Genomic DNA, 20,948 nt, shown 5'->3' on the forward strand with positions numbered 1-20,948 from the left:
TACAAACTATAGACTGTATAGTATGTTTGCGTAGTCTCATGACATCATACATTAATTTTCTGCTAACTTATTCTCTGAAGGGTCATGAGTGGCTGGAGCCGATCCCACCTGACTGAGGGGGAGAAGTGGGGAACACCCTGGACTGGTCACCAGTCAATCACAGGGCTGACACAAAGACAGATAACCAGGTAACATTTAGAGTCTCACGCACAATTTAGATTGATGAATTTATCTGATGAGCATGTTTTTGGACTGTGGGAGAACATGCAAACTCTCTGACTAGTCCTAACTCCTGTCAGTCAAGTGTCACGTGAATGATTTCATTGAGGAGGGCCATCAGCCCTTTCTGGTTCAAATTAAGTTTTAGTAACAAAATATCATATGGGATAGTTATATTCAATTATGACTTTTTTTGAGAGAGACCTTCACATGCAATGCATTCTGGGATGCTGCAACATTGAAACAAAACTACCCCTAGGGAAAAACCCAGAGATAAAATATACTTATTGGGGCGTGCTGTATCTATATATTCAGGATTCATCTTATATAGTTTTGGTTTCAAATTAATGGAGGTTGGTAGTAAAACTTACATGAAATTGATGCCTTGAAAATTTGTTTCCGTGAAACCAAGGAGGCAGCAATGTTGGAAGTGACAAAGCTCTGCCAATTGGTGGGATAGTGGGAAACTGTTTGTTGCTAATGCACAACTAAGTTCTGCTGTGGTACTTCTAAAAAAAAAAAAAAGGCTCATAAAATGTGGATGCGGGGTAATTAGGTAACAAGCAATTGGCTGTTGCAAATCTGCAACATCTGCCTTGAGAGGGCTTTTAGCATCTTCACTAACAGCTTTGGTGTGTCCACCTGTCAGTCAGTCAGGTCAGCTGTGTCTCTGTCAAGGAAAAAGTTAAACACTGAGTTAAAAGAAAGTTCACCATGTACAGCATGTGCCTTTAAAAAAGTGAGCTGATGGTCGTTCAAATAATTTCTCTGATGGGCTCTGAATAGGTTTATTTTATGGATAGCTTTTCAGGATGGTGGTTTTTGGGGCTTCTGCATCCAGCGTCATGTAAACACTCAATAAACTGCTGTCTCAGACACATTTGGCTTCATATTTCCATTCCTGATGATGCTGCTTTATAGAAACTTTTATACATTGATGTATCATCTTATTATCCGACCTGTTAACTTAGTGTTTCCTTTTTGAAACCCAGGACACTTAGGTTCTTTATTTGTTGGTTGTTATGTTACCAATACTGGAGCTTGACTTAATTCAGTTAAAGCTCTGAATCATATAAATACCCTCTCCTTATTCTTTCATCTGTCCACAAAATATGACATCTCTTCGGTGCTTATTTGTTCTGAGCTCAAAGGTGCACTAAGTGGGCCACTTTTATTAATATCTTTCTTCAACAAAGTCTATCATAACTATAATCAGGGAATACATTTTACCCTATTGATAAGAGCATCACCAAGTTACCTTAATCAGCAAGAAATCTGTGTACAATGAGCAAACCAGTGACTCATGGACCAAACTTAACTGATACTTTTCTCACGATCAAAATACATCAGCTGAAAATAAAGAGGAGTCACTGTTTGGGTGATAAGGAAGGAGAAATAAAGGTCAGTTATTGTGATTCATCATTATATGCCCAAACAATAGCTTTTTCTCTGTGCACTCATAGGCTGAACCTTTTCTCTTTAGTGTTGTTTACATCAAGATGGTTTTAGTTTAATTTGATCAAAAAACAATCACAGCACACTAACTTTATGGGGGTAAATGAAAAAGAAGATTTATTTGTGGAAGTAAGAGCTGTATCTGAAGCAAGAAAGTCCTCACCAGAACCAGGAGAGAGGATCACTTCACAGGACTTTTTAAAAATTTATCTCATTAAACTTGAGGTCTAATCGGCTCTGGCTCTTTCAAAGCCAGTATTTTGTTTTTGCCACAGGCTTTTATAGTTCAAATATTGGCCAATTTATTCACATCCTAACTCAATTTTTGGACCTTATTGAATTGAACGTGTTTTACTCTCTGAGCTCCAGGTCATGTGTTAAGTTTCTTTTCTTAATGCGTTCATATCTGATGTAGAGCACTTTGTGATGTCTTGTGCTTGAAAGTTTCAATATCACAAACCTTTCCAAGAAGGCCATGTTTGGAAATGAACTGATCAGATCTCTGGCAGGCAGCTCCTTCCTGGGTGTACCCTGAAGCAAAGTACATCAGCCCATTATATCAAGATAGCAACAGCTAGCTCTGTCTGCACAGTCTGGGGTCAGTCTGGTCAGCCTGTCTGCCTCGTCTCCCCAGAGAATGAGTGCTCACCCATGACTGCTCATGCTGCACCTATCAGTGCTGTGGGATAAACAGCCACAGCTCAATCTCTGGCTGTAGCTGCAGAAAGTCTGAGGTCTCACTCTGTGGTCTCGGTCACAGCCTGCAGCATTGATCTGCTCTGGTCTGCTGCCGACAGCTGGTCTCTAATCAGGTCAAAACTAACCACTGGCCCCAGAGTCTAAGGTCAGCTATAGACGAAGACACATGAACACAGAGGACTTCCCGTCCCACTGCAGCCATGTTAAAATCAGTCCATAAAGCCTACAGAGCTCCAGTCTCCTGGGTTGTACTGCATCGCTGCCTTTGTCCAGCTCTGTTGTCAGGGCCGAGGTATGTATGGCACGACAGGGCTGCCCCTAAACTCTCCTGGAGCCAATGAATGAGAGGATGGACGGAGGCAAGGGGAGGAGAGCAAAGGAAATACACTCATCATCGCTTTAAAGGAGAGCAGGACGGAGCGGTCGAGGAGGAGAGGAGGTGGAGGGAGGCAGGGAGGAAGAGGAGGTGGAGGGGGCATGGGGGGTTGGTGTAGTAATGGGGTCTTTGTTCTGGTTGGTGTGACTCACAAAGGCTTGGCCGGACAAGCACAGCTTAGTTACCGTTACCAAACACAGAGAATAGGGAGGAAAGACTCTCAGTGTGTGTGTGCGTGTGTGTGTGTGTGTGCGTGTGTGTGCGTGTGTGTGTGTGTGTGTGTGCGTGTGGACTAGGTTTTTCTGCAACCAAACCTTATATCAGGCGTAGCCTACACAGTGCCCATTAACACCTGGTTCCCCACAGCGACCACATGAGGTGCCCCTGAGGCATGTCCTGAAAAAGCATTAAAGGTCCCATATTGTGCAAAAATCACTTTATTAAGTCTCTTAGTGAAATTTGTGGGTCTTTGGCTTTCCTCCCAGCCCACAAAATGTGATATTTAATGACAAAACCTGTATTTATTAGTGCTTGTGAATGTAAAATCATGACCTAAAAGGAGCTGTTAGGAATTTACGGGGTTTGCCGACGTCAGAAAGTCCCTTTTTTGACCAATCAGGAGCAAGTCTGACACCTGACTAGTCCACTGGGGCAGATACCCCCCGAACCCCCTATCCGCCCACTACTCCCCCCACATCTGGAGAGAAATCTCTCCAGCAGCGGGGAGAGGATTGTGGCTGTTTTGGGCTGTAAACAGCCACATAGTTCCATGCACAAGCTTCCCATCTCTGAAGAAGACAAGTCTAAGCGGCTAGAGTTCATTTATCAAGGAAATGTTCCAGCTACACTCAGTAAAACTGTGCATGTGTGGGCTAGTCACTTCACGGCCGACTGCTTTTCCAACTTTGAACAGTACAACAGAGGGCTAGCGAATAGACTGGTCCTGAATCCAGGCGCATAACCAACCATCCACCAACAAACCTCGGACCCTGGAAATGTGAGTATTTTAAATGCTGTGTGCTGTGGAGCAGATGTAAGAGCTTTTCCTCAGTGTCCCCCCTGTCTCTGTGTTAGCTTCAGGATGCTAACTTTAGCTGCGGTTAGCCTGTTATTTTAGCCTGTAATGTTACGATAAACGAGCTTTGCTGTTTTCTAAACATTGTGCACTCGGAGCCCGTGGTGCCGCTGTCAGTGACGTGGAAGAGAGGGGAGGTATCAACGGTGTCTCATTTACATATGAAGGTCACGCCCACTAAATCAGAGCGTTCTGAACAGAGGGGCTATGAGAGCCTGTAAACAATGCTGCTGTGCTTGATTTATTGGCTTTTTGGACCAAAACATGTTACTACCATTTCATGAAGACATCAATGATCCATATTAAACTGCAGAAAAGGAGCATAATATGGGACCTTTAAAGCTTCTTCTAAAAATTTTAGTTGCTGTTTGTTTTTAATCAAAAACACTTTTATTAATGCAAATTTTAAAATAAAAATACTTATCATAAACTTTTGAAAACAAAACTGTTTAATGTGTTAATGAACTCTGACTTTGTCTGGAGTCAAAGTTTGATGAGCTTGTCAAAACCTATGGTCAAACCCCATGTGACTCTTTACTGAGGTGGGCGCAGATGTGCTGGAAAGCTAGCTTTCATTCTAAAATGTAAAAGAGTTGATTTTTCTATGTTACAAAAGGGATAACTTGTATATTTGTGAGACAGTGTTCATGAATTTGTCAAACATGTGACTTATGAAGTGTAATTTGAAGACATGGCAGTTAATGATTTCCAAAATACTGTTAGTGATAATTAAAACAAAGTATAACAGGTGTGTTCTTAAACAAAATGCTACAAATGTGCTCATTTCTACCACCAAGAAAAATATTGACAAGATTTTCAGAGATGTAATGCCTCTGGCTTTCAGATGTTTGAACGGTTACCTGAAATAATGTTGCATGTTTATATATATATATATATATATATATATATATATATATATATATATATATATATATATATATATATATATATATATATATATATATATATATATATTTGTGTGTGTGTGTGTGTGTGTGTGTGTGTGTGTGTGTGTGTGTGTGTGTGTGTGTGTGTGTGTGTAAGTGTGTGTGTGTGTGTTTCCAGCCAGCATTGTAAAAAATCATGGTCAGTAATAATTAACGTAAACATGATCAGAAAGTCTCTTATTGTATTAATATTTTTTTAAATTATGACTTTTACCAATAAGTGATTAGTGCAAGTTTGTTATTCAGGCAGTTTGTATCTAATGGGTAGCTCCTTGTACCACTCAGTACCCTTGAAGTAGCCCTCAGTATCAAAACAAATGGTGGCCCCGGCCTTTGCATTGGTTTTGTTTTATTTCTTGGCCCAAGCTTTTCACTGCCAAGACATCACAGGCAACCTTCAACAGTCAAAACAATGGCTTTGTCAGACACGGTTATGTAATATCGGCAGCAGACTGTGAATTTTACACCTGGTCCTCTGGTGCTCTGCCAAACCAGTGCATAACAACCTCACAACAGTTTTTGATGATATCTTAAAAAGTCATAAATTCTCATGCATAGATATAGAAATGTTACAGCTTTTTTTCAGTGAAGCTCTTTTTGTGTTTGTAAACATTTGGCCTCTGTCTCTGACTCTTTGGAGCAGAGTGATTTGGCTTATGTCACTGAAATCTGTTGAGTCTCTGCTTTCATCTGAGGTGTTGATTCTGTTTTTTTTCTTTGTGTAGCAGTGCAGCCAGAAATGTGGCGAGTGGATTGACACAGTGGAGCTGTAAGGGGTTTGAGATGATTTATGTAGTTATTTGAGTTGTGGTTTTGGTGTGTAAAAAATAGGTTTATACAGTCTTTTAGGGTTCTGCTTGTTCATTTGATGTGTAACATCGCTATATTTCGTAATCATTTCATGCTGTGTTCGCCAAGTGATGTCAACGTCCCTCAATAAGGGATCTTCTGGTTCAAAGGGTGACTCTTGAAAAATTCCTGCCTTTATATCCTGATAGCTACCTTACACAACCGACCACATAAGCCCATTACAAATGCTCAAGCATCTGATCTGGCAATACAAGCAGGAGGGCTGTGAGAACTATGAAAACTTCTGTGTTTACTTCACCAGCGGAAAGGTTTATTCAAATTTCTGAAGGCTTTCAGATCGTTTTCTTTTCTTTTCTTTTCTTTTCTTTTCTTTTCTTTTCTTTTCTTTTCTGTTTTCTTTTATTTTGTTTGTGTTGCAGACCCAGTAACTAACTCACAAACTCTGGATTAAAGCTCACTCTAAACCAAGCAGCACTGGAAGCAGCTCATTATTTTAAACACTTTCAGCAGTGTCTAAACTTTGGTAAAAGCAGATAAAAAACCCCTGGTGAGTAAGACTTGTCATATTTTGTTATGCCTTCTAGTAATAATGGTTGAAAATTGTGCTAAGAGATATCCAACTCTGTAAGATGCTGATGCTGACCACCACAGTCAGCTGATCTAACTTGAAGTCAGTAGACTTAAAATATTGTCCACCACGAAGAGAATTTGTCTTTGGCCCTTTAGCTTCAAAATGTGGGCACAATAACATTCATGCAGTCAGTATAACAGAAAAGCAGAGCATCAAAATTATACAGGGAATAGATCTCATCTCTCTTTATAAGGCTGAGGATGTTTATCATCTTGGGATAAAGGACTTCTTAAACATGTTGGAGCTCAGAGGCTCAAACTAGAAGAAGAGAGGATGGGGACTATTACAGGATCTTGATCCATGTCATAAGATCCAGCAGGGCATAGGCTACGGGATTCCTAGTATTGTTATCTCAAAATTAACTTCAAGCAACATTGTCCTTTAAATGGCCCACTGAGTCAGAACTGCAACAATTGTGTCTTCTTCTCAGTAAAAAGCTCAGTGAGAAGATAAGAGAGTTGCCAACAAATGTAACAATGCCATATTTAAGCTGACTAAGAGAAGGGAAATAATGTTATGAAACCAGCATCAAGGAAACATGTTTTTATCAACAACACCACCATCAAGAGATTAAAGACAGTGGTGTTCAAGGAATTGCATTTATGCAAGTGTGTGTGTGTATGTGTGTGTGTATGTGTGTGTGAGTTCATCTTAAGCAGTAAGCAGGATGTCCTGTCCTCCCTGCTGCTATTGTGGAGTGGACAGCCTGCCAGACGCTACCCTCAAAGACCACTTCCCTTCTGTCAAGGGCCTCTCTCTATCGCTCACACACCCACACACACTCACCCTGCCCCATGCCAGCCCGAACACAATGGGAACCTGTCCAACACCTCCCTGTCACCTGGCTAAAAATAACTCTTTGGTAGCCTCAGACATGAAGATTGTATTGTAACAATGGTGTGGCAGGACTTTGATCAGCCAAAATAGCCTTGCTGTTATTTTGGATTGTTACACATCACCAGTACTGGTATTGTTAGCTGATAATGGGACTCCAAAGGTGGAACCCCTTTGTTACTCTTAAATAATAATGTTCTCCCTTTTTAGCACATCAGTAGTTAAAGATTATAAATAGTTGGCACGATCCTACTGTCTAATAAAAGTCTGCTCACTTCAGTCTCCTGGGAGGGTCGGTTATCTAATCAACACAAACTTTATAAGAACACTAAAAACAAAAAAGTTGTTGTAAAAGGCATTTACACAAACATTACAGAGTGTGTTTCTCTGTACCAGGAAAAACAGCGGATAAAAAATAAAACCAGGGATGGCGTGACACATCACGTACATGTACCCATTTTAAAATACGTTACCATTTCCTGTCTGTGGTGAGCTGAGGTATGCATGTTACACACCTACAGTCGAAAAGAGCTCAACAGGTGGTCTTACTTTCTTGTTATATGTCATTATGAAAGTTTCCTCTTTGTTAAAATTAAGCAACAATGAAGCAGAACAAGCCACCCTGGGAATTTTTATTGTAGCATTCCTGCAAAACAATTTGAAATGTGCAACCTGCTTTCAACTTTTACTCAGAGAATAAACCATGCATCACATTCTCTGTGGAAGCCACTTTTCAATCTGTGATGGTGACATACTGCATGCAGCCTCCTGCACCTTAAAGAGACTCAATTCATGTATCAATTTTCTCTGATTTTCATTTCAAATTCTCAGCTTTCTTCATGATCTGGCCGGTTGGACATCAATAAGCTTTCATAGACAACACTGGCATGTGTTCATCTATCTATATAGCTCTGCTGGGTAAACTCCCAGAATGCCTCAGCAACCTGCTCTCTATTGTCTCAGTATTCCCTCAGATTAAGAACGCTCATACCCTTTAATGATTTTAAAGTGAATGGTAAATGTCACTGTTTTTCTTGAGAAGTCACTTTCTTTAAATAGTTTTACTCTGTTTTATTATTTTAACAATGTAATGCTTTATTGTTTATTCATGTGTCATGTATTTGCACCTGTTTTTATATTGCGTTTGACTTTGTATGGGTGCTAACTTGGCAAGGACTCTTTTGAAAAAGGTTTGTAATCTCATTGGGACTTCCTGGTTTAACAGAGGTTAATAAATAAATAAATAAATAAATAAATAAATAAATAAATAAATAAATAAATAAATGAACTCAATAACTTCTTTCCTCTTTATTTTGAAACTTGTTCCATGAATGTTGCCCCCCCCCTTTTTTTTCTTTTGTGGAGACAGAGATTTAAACCTTTATTTTTATTCATAAGGAGTATGTAAAATTAATCATTTAAAAAATAAAATAAAATAGGCCTAAATAAATAAATAAAAAGTAAAGATTCAGGAAAAAAAATTACAGGAAGTCTAGTAGACCGTAATCCCACCTTGATTAGAAAGCATAGAGGGGTTTATGGCTTTGATACTCGGTAGCATGGCGTAAACACGGAGCATGCAGCAGTTCAGTTTGACCCTGGCGCTAATAAGCTGCGACCTCCCCACTCGATGACACCAGCCCCCTCCCTGTGTCCTTCCCTCCTCCTCTACAGTCCCCTGTTCGCACTCCCCCTCACCCTCCATCCTCAGCTCAGTCGAGGTGCTATTGTCTCGTTGCTGGTTTTCCTGTGCAGGCAACTCATGTCACGCGCGGTGACAGACGCACGCGCACAAACAGCTCCGCTCCGCGCGCTGGCTGTGATGAGGTCCCATATCCAGCGGGCGGACGGAGCGAGCAGTCAGGACTAATTGGCGAACTAACCAGAGTAGCTGTCGCAAGTTTCTTGATTAAAAGCGACTTCATGGTATCAGTGAAGAGGTTGAGCCCCCTCACTCTGAGCTGTGGAGGAACAATCTGCAGAGAAAGTATGGAGTCTTTCTTTTGACAGCTGCGCCGCTGCCAGACTGACAAACACCAGTGACCGGGAGGTGAGCTGTCACCATCCATTCAGCTGCCAGTAAGTTCACTCTTATTGTCCTCTGACAAAAACACTTTTTCCCCCTCAAGTTTGGAAAACAACTTGTGTGAATCTTACGCTCCTGTTAGTATAAGTGTCTTTACGATGCAATTCGGAAAAGTTGACAAAATGTTAAGTCAAGTCGTGAAAAACTCACATTATATTATAACTGTGATAACTACTTTCTTGTGAGGTGAATCAGTAGACATACAAGACTAACGCCATTTATTCGAATAATAATGTGTCTTCATAGAAAAGAGTTCAAAATGCGACGTGCAGATAACAAACACTGAGCACTCACAAAAGTGTGCTTCTTTAACGTGCAGGTTATCTGTTAGGTCAGAGACTGAGGCAGTCAGTGATAACTTGTCATTAACACCAAAATACAAAAAACTAGTTGTATGGCCTTATAAATATGATGTTGATTTGATCCAAATCCACAAAGCTCCTTATTTTTCTTCACACTGACAGCCAAAGTTGCACTTTATGTTCTCCAAAACAGCTACATGACAGCAATCTAATTACTTGATGTGTTTATTGATCAGCATTTGGATCGGAAATATTTTCAGATCCTTCATTTTTTTAATTTTCATGTTCAAACTGCATAAATTATTGTACAAGAACTTCAAAATCAAAATGTAGTGAAACTACAACCAAAGACGACTGAGCAAAGAAGAAAATACTCTAGAACTAAAATTAATGAATGATTATTCTGATGAAGCTCAATCATACAAAAAGACTGAGCATTATAAACCAAGTGATTATTTTAGGGCTTCAAATGCTGGTTGAATATCGAACAGTGATGCCACTGAGCTCCTTCTTGCTGTAGTCGCTGAAGATGTTCGCTGTGAGCCTGGTCGTCCTCCACCTTTAAACCTCAGGGCCCTCGTCCTCCTTGCATGTGAGAGAAAGGAACAGCTGGATGTGAGCTGAGCCTGAACTTGATCCTTTCAGATCAGCAGGTCCCAGAGGCCTGTTTCTGTCACAGTCACAGACTGCGGGGGGAGGCCCTTTAACTGTGCAGCTGTCCACGACCTGTAAATGAGAACTACACACACACATGTTGATACACACACACATATACACAAACACAAGGAAGTGAAATCCATCAGGAGGACTTCTAAGAATTCACAATTAAACCAACTCCATCTCTGCTTCTTGGAGGAGTAGAGGCGAGTGTTGTGTTTTTCAAACATAAACTCTTTTGCAGCCAAGCTCAATGTTCTATAGACTGGGCTCCCTGCAGGAACAACATCAGCTGAATATGAAGCCGGCACCGTCAGCGGTCCTGGGACTGAGCCACGAAACACAGAACCCTAGTGTGTGTATGTGTGTATGTGGATGTGTGTGTGTGCAAAGATTGGCACATGTAAGTTTTGGCCGGCCCTGCTTGTGTATGCACGTGTGGAGACTTGTGCATATGTAAGTGTGTGTTTGGAGCAGACGGGTACAGTGAGGGCATTGTGAGTTCTGGTTAAGGCCTCCTGGGAGGCGTGTGAAAACGCAGTAAAGATGTCACACTGCAGCTGGCACAGGACAGGGCTGATGGACTGCTTACACACAGAGTCTTCCCTTTGTTTATCTGTGTGTGTGTGTGTGTGTGTGTGTGTGTGTGTGTGTGTGTGTGTGTGTGTGTGTGTGTGTGTGGTGAAAAGTCAGAATGAATCTCATCCAGAAACACTCAGAGTTTTTACTCACCATGTGCCAGCGGTGGACCACCTCACTGCCTCCTCAGCTCTGTTGCGTAACACGCGATAAGGCGACTTCGGCTGGTTGGACCCAGCACTGCAGGGATTTAGATCTTACCTCCTATAAGGTCAGGAGATTTGAAAGTAAAGAAATTATTAAATTGTTTAAAACCAGGACAGCAGAGCCTGATTTGACCTGTTGTTGTTATCCTCGATAAGGATCAAGCCCTGAAGCTCAGTCCTACAATACCCATAAGGCACTTGACAACAAGGTTATAATAGTTTTGAATTTTTCATTATAGTTTAGTTTTAGTTAGTTTTGACATTTTATTTTCCATTACAGCTTAGTTTTAATTAGTTTTAGAGCAGGTATTCTAGTTTTTATTTAGTTTTGATTTTTGCAACAAGGCTTAGTTTTAGTTTTAGTTTAGTTTTAGTTTTTTCAAACCTTATTAACCAGGTGCAGGATTCAAAAAGGTCAGAGTTGATATTTTTTAATACTGTTTATTTTCAAGTCCAACATAGTGCTCACTGATCAGTCAATGCTGATACTGAACTGTTGGCTGCTGCCTTCAACACAAGAAAATAAAATAAACTTAGTATAAAAAATATAAGCATAAATTATATAAAATAATGTTGACATAAATTACTTAAAAATAATATAAACATTAATTAAAAATAAATATATAAAATGAGCTTCAATAAATAAAAACTTGGACTGTGTAACAATAAAGGCAGACACAAATACAATAAAAACTTGGACTTTGTAACAATTAAACTATTACAGATGCTCTAATTCATTGCTCCACTACGTTTCGTGGCAGCACAGCACACAGCCAGTCAGTGCAGTAAACAAGCACGTCCCCGTACGCCGCTATGATGGTGCTGTACGGCACTGACAACTGCTGAAAACTGTCGTAAAATTGGTTGGGAAAAAGAGTCTGATTAATTTAAATCCTAAAGGCTATTAATATTTTCAAAAACTATAACTGAGGTAATTTTGTTTATCATTTTAGTTAGTTTCAGTTAGTTTTGTGAACACAAGATACAGTTTTAGTTTAATTATCATTTTTCTTTTCTTTTCTAGTTTTTATTAGTTTGAGTTAACTGCAATGTATTTTACATTTTAGTTTTCGGATTTAGTTTCGTTTTAGTTAACTATTATAACCTTGTTTGGCATTTCTGCTCATATATATATATATATATATATATATATATATATATATATATATATATATATATATATATATATATATATATATATATATATATATACAATGTTTATTCACAACAGAGCATTAACAGTGTGTGAAATGAAGTTGTGTTTACCTGCATGCTAGGTGCAAAAAGACTTGCAGTGTGGTTTTTATTAGTGCAACAGAAGCTTGATGCTGAGATCTTTGACCACACAAACCAACAACTCTCCCACTCATGTGCTATTTGTTTAACAAATAATAATAAAAAAGATGTGAGCATAAAAGGACTCAATATATATTCACTGCCTGTCCCTCAGTTTTTTCCCCAGGAGCATGAAAAAAGATTTCCTCTTTAAATTGCACTCAAACTCGGTAATCACAGCAGTGTAGCTCATAAAGCTTTACTTCCCAAGTATTAAAGCACTCATGAGCATTTTTGTTTTACTGATCTTGTAACAGATTGAGAGCCATGATTGCAAAAGAGGTCATCACCAACAAGACTAACAGTTTCCAACTTATAATTCTTCAGTGCATGAAACCACTGTGAGTGGTAAGTGTCAAACCAGACAACCTGTTGTATGTTGAAGACACAGAGACACATTTGACTGTTAAAAGAAGCAGGACAAGATTAACAATGCAATAAAAACCTCTTGTCATAATGAACCTGTACTCAAAGTTTCTAACTGCAGCTTTAATGCTGGATAAATTTATTGTGAAATACCAAGAGTGTTCAAACACTGAGATAATGATAACAAAGGAAGTGCTTCACAAATTCATCACATTTTTTTAACAATCTACTTCCTGTCCTGACATCAGGGACCGGAAAAAAACAGAATAACATAATAAAAAGTTAAAAAAAAAAAATCCCGACACATTGTGTCTTACAGTGATCCGTTTAATTGTTCCAGTTTAACAACAGAGCTGTTGTTTTCTTGATAACACCGCTCTGTGCTGTGGGAGCCGCACCACTTTCACTCTTCTCTTTGTTTTCTTCCAGTTTGGACTCAGTTTTAAAAACTTTCCGCCAAAGATTTGATTTAATTTTTTGATGATAATTTAGTTATCGGTGTCTCTGAAGTATGTTTTTTTAACACTTATTTACTGAATCTGTCTCTGTGTCTGGTCGCTGTTAACCTCTCACAGCAGTAATGACGGACAACCTGTGGACAGTCAGACTTTATTAGTTAGATAAACAAAATAAAATCCACAAAACAGAGCCAACATTTTTCATAACCACTCTGAAGTATGACGGACACGTAGGTATATGTTGTCAGAGTAATGCTGGACATGACTTCAGAGGTGGGTGTAACTGATGCTTCCTGTGTGTTGATGTCACTCTTCATAAAGTGTTTATTGTCTCATTGTTGTGAAACGAGGGAGGAAGTGTTCTTAAAATATGCTGACATAGCTGCGTTCTAAACATCCTACGACCCAGACATAAATGTTTAAAATGACCTCTATAGCACGCCACATGGTATGAAATCATAAAAACAGACTAATGTGTTAAACTGAGCGTGTATTTGTCACTAACTCTATATGCTGCCTCTTATGTAGAGCTAAAGTTGTTTGTTTCTTCTTCTTCTGCAGCTTTTATAGTGAGGAAGTGACCATGTGCTCTTCCTCTCACTCCACAGGATGACTGACCGGCGCTGCAGCCGAGCATCCTGACTGTCTCTGCCTCTCTTTGTGAGTCCAAACGTCCACAATGACCTGCAGGGGACTTGAATGGCGAAGCCCCTGCTGACGCTCAGGATCACCTGATTTCTGCCTCCTGTCCTGACAGCCTTGGTGTCCATCTTTTCTCTGGAGCCTCCTCCTTGTTGAATCTGTCACCATGGCAAGTCTGGTGCTCAATGAGACCGGAATGGAGGACTGTGGCATTGATGACTCCTTCAAGTACGACTTGTACTCGGTGGTCTACAGCATGGTCTTCGTCTTAGGACTGATCACCAACTGTGCAGCCCTTTTTGTCTTCTGCTTCCGCATGAAGATGCGCAACGAGACCACAATGTTTATGACTAACTTAGCGCTATCAGATCTAGTGTTTGTGTTTACATTGCCATTCAAAGTCTTCTACAATGTGAACCGCCACTGGCCTTTTGGAGATGGACTGTGTAAGGTCTCAGGGACAGCCTTCATCACCAACATCTACGGCAGCATGCTCTTCCTCACCTGCATCAGCGTCGACCGTTTCCTGGCGATAGTCTACCCTTTCCGCTCACGCTCCATTCGCACGCGCAGGAACGCGGCGTTGGTGTGTGCCGCTGTGTGGCTGACCATTGTGGGAGGAGGAATATCAGTGACCTTCTTCTCTACCATTAACAGCACAAACAGAGCCACAACGTGCTTTGAGGGCTTCTCCAAGAGCACCTGGAAGACCTACCTGTCCAAGATCACCATCTTCATTGAGGTGAGCGGAGGAACTCTGCTGGTAATAAGGAGACATCTGATTTGCGAACTGTTTGTAACGCTGCCTGTTTGTTTTCCAGATCGTGGGCTTCCTCATCCCCCTCCTGGCTAACTTGGTATGTTCCTCACTTGTTCTGCGGACTCTGCGGCGTCCAGTAACCGTAGGTCATGGCTGTGACAGTAAGAGACGTGTCCTGAGGATGATTTTGGTCCATTTGGCCATCTTCATCATCTGCTTTGTCCCCTATAACTCTATCCTCTTCCTGTACGCCCTGGTGAGGACCCAGGCTCTGGCTAACTGCGCCATAGAGCGCTTTGCCCGGACTCTCTACCCAATCACTCTGTGCCTGGCCAGCCTCAACTGCTGCCTGGATCCTGTTGTCTACTATTTCACCTCAGAGAGCTTCCAGAAAAGCTTGACCCTGGGAGGCAAAGGGCCCGGCTCTCGTCCTGAGAGTATCCCTCGCAGTGACACTGAGAATATGGACACGGCAAACGCCCTCCCAAGTGACACACAGACTCTCGCCAGCAACGGGAAAGACTCAAAGACAGCAGAAAGTCAGCTCTGACTCAGCAGGGAATAAGGGAGGTGAAGAAGGACTCGTTGGCTTTGACGAGAGCCCTGAACTGGAAAAATAAAGCGATCAGCTGTTTGGTCCTGGATGTGACAAACACATAACTCAGCAGATTAGTTAAGTCCTGAGGTAAGTCCTGAGGTATGGCCGGGGCTTTACGGATTAATCCACCACTGGAGAGCAGAAGAATGTATCTGTGTGTGTGTTTATTCTGAAAGAACAAAACAGGGACCAAAAACCCAGACACAACAGGACTATTGTCAAGAGACAGGCAGAAGAGACTACAACACATCCTCACTCAGGCTGAACACACACACTCACACATACACACACACACACATGCACCCACAGGAGCACTGGATTGTGAATGAGATACAGATTTCTGTCCACAGTGGTGAAATATGCTGATTAGTACTTTTGTAACACATTGAGCCCATAGTTTTTTGTTTTTACTGGATATTACACCGTTTTAGACATTCATGTTTTGACACTCTTTAATGTGTTGAGACTCTCTGTTGTTATAACACAGAAACCGCTGACCTGCCAAGTTTAATGTGTCTCGTGTTGAAGTTTGAGGCCATTAAATGTCTGTTTTGAATCTCATTATTATTTCTGACCCCTGTCTGGTGCCTGTTATTCCTTCAAACCTGTTCTGATCCATGTTTTGAACCACACATTCTCTTAATATGACTCGATGTGAGAAGATTTTTCTTCTTTTGTTCATGTGTTTTATAAGAGCAGCCAGGGCGTTCTTTATGGAGGGCAGCTCTGATCCAGTACAGGACCTTGGCCCTGGTGGTGTGTCACAGGCCAAATGCTTATTATGACTGGAGCAAAGGACCATTGTTTGCTTCTGAATGAGCTCTCTCTGTCTTAATCTGGCCTTAGACTGCAGATCTGCTCAAAGTCTCTTACACTCAGCAATGTGCAAACAGTCCAAAGTAGAAGTGAACACTGTCGACTAAATTCCCACAAATCATCTTGTTACATTGCACAAAGTGAAAAACAGTAATATCAGCAGATCCAGGTGATTGCTCTGTTTGTATGTGCTTATGAATTTGTTGCTCATTTCTGGGAAGGCTGTATTCAAATGGCCTCAACCATCGTATCAGAAGATGAATTAAGCATGCTCTGTTAAGCATGCAGGGACAGCATGGTTAACGGAAAAGTCAAGGTAAAACCAACTTCTGGGCAAACTTCCTTCAGTTTCATATCCAAAAAAAATCAAAGACTTCAGCTCTCATTATTCACTTAGGCAGAAAGTTCAAACTGAAGGAAACTTTTGTAGCTTAACAGCCTTTTTACTCAATCCAAAATGAATTAATTTAACCTGTACTCAGTCAAAGCACAACCTGCTCAACAAAAGAGCAGTTGTTTGTAGTTAGTTGTGAAACAGGAGTCATTGTTTAACACATATCCCTTCAATAACCCATTGCTAGCTACAGCAGCTAAGTCAGGCATCAATGTCACCTATGTGTTTTATTCTTACATACTATCGGCTAAAAACCAAATAGAGGTTGGAATACTGTTTGCCCAAGCTGTTTTCCTCTTTCAAAGTCATAGACGCATGTTATCTTCAAAAAAACAAAGAACAAAAACAAACAAATTTGGGATGTACTCCGCAAAGATGATTGATGGAAACATCTGCATTCAGCAGCAGAGACAGACAGACAGCAGTAGATGGGTTCAGGCATTTGGGGTCAAGAGTACCAGAGGAGGACTGATGCAACACGGCAGAGCAGGAAATAAGAGGAGTGGGATTGTAGAAAATACACATAAGCTAGCTGTCATCTGTCGGGCGCCTCATGCCAAGAATGAACTGATTTATAGCAAAAGGAGACACTCGACCCTTTGAATGTGTTTCTGTAGAGTCAGTCTGCCCTTCATTCTGCAAACTGCAGCTCAGCAAGCTGTAAATACTAGCCTCTCCTGACCCCTGGTGGCCATCAGGTAGAACAACAATCTTATCACCCAACCACCCCATAACAAAAAAAAGCTTTCCAATGGCAATTAACTACAATGTGCCAAAGTCTAACCGTGACCTCTGTTTCCAGGTCAAACCCCACCATGCACAGGAAGTTTTATACAGGACCCAATGATGTCTATCTGAGTCATTTTGTTGAGGTGTGTCCTCACATGTTCAGTAGTGTGAAAACTGACAGGTTGGATAAAACTGCTTCATCGTGAAAGCATTAACGCTTGGTGAGAAACCTTACTGAAGTGATGATCTGATAACTGGCAGATGTGAAACAGGAAGTGTTGCACCGGACAGAGGAAGCAGAGACAAACTTATATTTATGTCCCAACTTCGGACTCTGCAGTATGCAGAGTGAGACCTCACTCAGACCGCACCGTGTATGAAAACAGATTTGAGATATTTAGAGCCAAGCTTAAACTACTGACTGAATCACATTTTAAAAACATTGTAGTCGTTTTCAGACATTTATTGTAAAACTGGAGCATCTATCACTTCTTCATCTAACAGTCTGACTTGTTTTCGGTTTCCTTAGTCCTTCATAGTTCTGCAGTTTGAAGCACAACCTGACTCTCTAATCATGCTCAATACAGAGTTCATCTTTGTTTCTTTTTTGACTCAGTGACGTAGCACACAGTAGACAAACACTTGCATGCATGTGGGCAGAGCTTCCCCTTCCCCTCATCCCCGCGTACCCAGAGCTAGACGAGCCAGGGAGTAGCTCACACCTCATGCAAGTACAAACAAAAACCACATTATTGGTGATCTCATGCTCATTTGTGCACTTGCACACGCCATCAGGGTTTTGTCTCTGCTGCTAAAAGTGAGTGTGGAAGTCCTGCTGCTGACCCTGTTGGCTGCTGAGGTGTCTGAAGAGGAGAGAGCGTCAGTCTGCTGTTTACAGAGAGGTGTGAAGCTGCCGGAGCATGTGGCTGCTGATGGTCACTGGCATCTCCTCTCTGTCCACGCTGATGATATAGAGAAGATAAAGAAACACAAGGTAAATACTCAGAGTCTGTTTGGAAAATACTGTCTGGCGTGTGGTCACTGTGTTGTGCTAAGTCTGAACATTTGTGGTAAAAGTCGTGCGTCATATTTTGCTGATGATGGAGTATTAATGACTAAATCATATTTTACTTCATGTTTTAAGACATCAAACTTCATCAGTGTTGGTGAAAACATAATTTAATGTTTTAATGTCTGAAGTTTTGCATTTTTTGTTTGAATGTTTTGTAACTGCAGCACCTCAGATGCAGGTGAAATGTCTCAAAATGAACCTTCAGCTGAAGGTTAAAACATTGACAAACACTTTTGAATACACTGTTGGATAATTTTACTCCACAGTGATAAGAGTAGCAAATCCCCCATGTCAGTTTGGTATATTTCCTTCAATGTTCACATACATTGAACTTCCTTAAACCTGAGTATTGGGTCATACTGTTGCACAGCTCTTTACAGCCCAGGGTCACAGATCCGTTGACTGCCACAGACTGAAAAACACCATCTGCCGCCAGAAGACTCAAAAGTACAGTAAAGCAGCAGAAAACTGTCGCAGGTTTTCTGTTCCCTTTCTGGAGTCGACAGAGGAAGGGTGTGGTGTCGTCTTGATGGCAGGAGGAAGGGCAATGCTCCGGTGATAAGCAGAATAAACGCTCCGTCTTACTTCAACACATTTCCTGCTGCAATCTTCAGACACACTGCATGACCTCAGATTTTTCACACTCACACATCCTATCTAGATTATTAAAAACCTGATTACTTTTGCATTAATGTGTGAACAAATACTTTTATACCCAGAGAAAATCAGAATGTAGTGAGGTGACATGGTAGAGAGGATCATACAGTTCTGATGCAGGTCACTGCACAGTTCCTTGGACAGATTTTAGAGCATCTTTCTTGTATTTAGATGACTCATAAAAAAACAACAACAAAAAACAAACAAAAAACATTATCATATAAGCTATAAAACAAGGAACAAAGAACCGTGTGTGTGTGTGTGCTTTCACTTTTACTCAGGTCTTTAGCCCTTCAGGAAGACCTTTCTGATGAGCTGTTGTATCACTTGCTTTCTGAAAAAAGGAAGGAAAAAAAAAGGTACATTCTGCAAAAGAATATTACTGCACGAGACATGTTGCAGAACTTAGTCAAGTAAAATATCTGTAGTAAGGAAACAAATATTTATATATTCTAGTTGGCTGAGATATTCTTCAAATACTTTTTTTAACATGATGACAGCATGCTGTTTACTTACTAGTGAAAGAGAGCAGTTTCTCTGCAATCTCACTGAGTACATGTTTTTTATCTGGATGTGGTTTATACCAACAATAGCGGGATGGAAAACTTTACAGACAGAGTGAAAGTAACATTGTATTTTTTATAGTTTCTAGTTTCAAACCTGCAGGTGTCAAAGCCTCCAAGTAAATGAATAAATAAATAAATAGATTGATTAATTATGAACCAACTAATTAATCGTACATTCATACATACATACATTTATACATACATACATACATACATACATACATACATTAAGCTGTGAAAATTAATGAAACATTAAGGAGAATTGCTTGATGGGCTGAGTTTGTTTTTCCAGAAACAACAGCCAACATCTGAATGAAGAATGAAACCTTTGTTCTCAATTTCTCAGCTATGCTGACAAGCTGCTTCTTTTGAAAATGAAAATAACAATGTATGCCACCTGTGCACAGTTTATCTGCTGACTTTAGTAATAACACACAAGAAGCCCCAGAGGGGCAACTGATAGTCCTAGTATATAAGGATAGAATAGACTAGAATAGACTAATATGGAATAGAATAGAATAGAATAGAATAGAATAGAATAGAATAGAATAGAATAGAATAGAATAGAACTTTATTTGTCATTGCAACAACGAAATTGCAAGTTGCATATGAAAAACATATGATGCATTTGAAGCACAGTTTTTGATGACCTTTTTATTACAGTAAAAAAAATTAAAATCAGTACTTTAACAATAATCTATTTTCAATTTTAATATTTCATTTTCTATTTTTTATTTCTATTTCTATATCAATATAACTACAAATGTGAAAATTTCCAAGAGTTCTATTAGGTGTTTCTATAAGTCAATGATTTATCAATAAATCAGCCAATTTCTATTTATGTGACAGTAAATCCATCCAAAGCAAACACAAATTAGTTAAAAAAGAGTTAGTTAAACAGATCCCAAAAATAATCTGAAATAAGAAATGGGAAAGTAGCATAGAAAACTTCACTTTATATGCCAGCAGAAACCTTGAGCAGTGTTCAACACTAGAACCATCAGAATAGTTATTTTTACCTTTGTGTGTATATATATATATGTATATATATATATATATATATATATATATATATATATATATATATATATATATATATATATATATATATATATATATACATATATATAGAATAGAATAGAATAGAATAGAATAGAATAGAATAGAAACTACTTTATTTATCCCCGAGGGGAAATTCAGGAGTCACCGCAGCATTTAAGAAAACAAAAGTAAGAAAGAGTATAGAAAGTGCAAAAATGTCCATAAGAAATTAGATGACGACATCCTGTCCACCACTCTCCAGCCCAGCCAGTCTCCACCTCCACAGGGTATATATATATATATATATATATATATATATATATATATATATATATATATATATATATATATATATATATATATATATATATATATATATATATATATATTTGGTCATAACCTTTCAAAGTCAGTAGGTCTTTAAATCTCAATCCACATTTTTTTTCTTTTTCTTTTTGCCACGAAGGGTCCGATTGACCACACACTTCTCAGAGGTTATACTTTTAAAAAAGGTATCTTTTGGTTGCCTGGCAACTAACTGGGGAAACTGTTGGTACTATTCTAGTTTGAGTCTATGTACTCTGAACAGGAAAAATATGTGGTTAATGTTTTGATAAAATGTCTGCAAGGGATTGGTT

General features: G+C 39.7%; 1 protein-coding gene across 1 annotated transcript; it reads left to right on the forward strand.

Annotated features, from left to right (window-relative positions):
- The first annotated feature begins 8,786 nt into the window (after positions 1 to 8,786).
- Positions 8,787 to 15,559, forward strand: lpar4 (lysophosphatidic acid receptor 4). The gene is made up of 3 exons (XM_074673690.1): positions 8,787 to 9,125; positions 13,644 to 14,419; positions 14,499 to 15,559. The coding sequence occupies exons 2-3, from the start codon at positions 13,844 to 13,846 to the stop codon at positions 14,985 to 14,987; spliced, it is 1,065 nt and encodes a 354-aa protein (XP_074529791.1). The 5' UTR covers positions 8,787 to 9,125; positions 13,644 to 13,843; the 3' UTR covers positions 14,988 to 15,559.
- The last annotated feature ends 5,389 nt before the right edge of the window (positions 15,560 to 20,948 follow it).

This window comes from Halichoeres trimaculatus, unplaced genomic scaffold (genome assembly GCF_033239565.1).
Source record: "Halichoeres trimaculatus isolate MK-OKI-2021-1 unplaced genomic scaffold, fHalTri1.1 fHalTri1_scaffold_7, whole genome shotgun sequence".
NCBI classification, from domain to species: domain Eukaryota; kingdom Metazoa; phylum Chordata; class Actinopteri; order Labriformes; family Labridae; genus Halichoeres; species Halichoeres trimaculatus.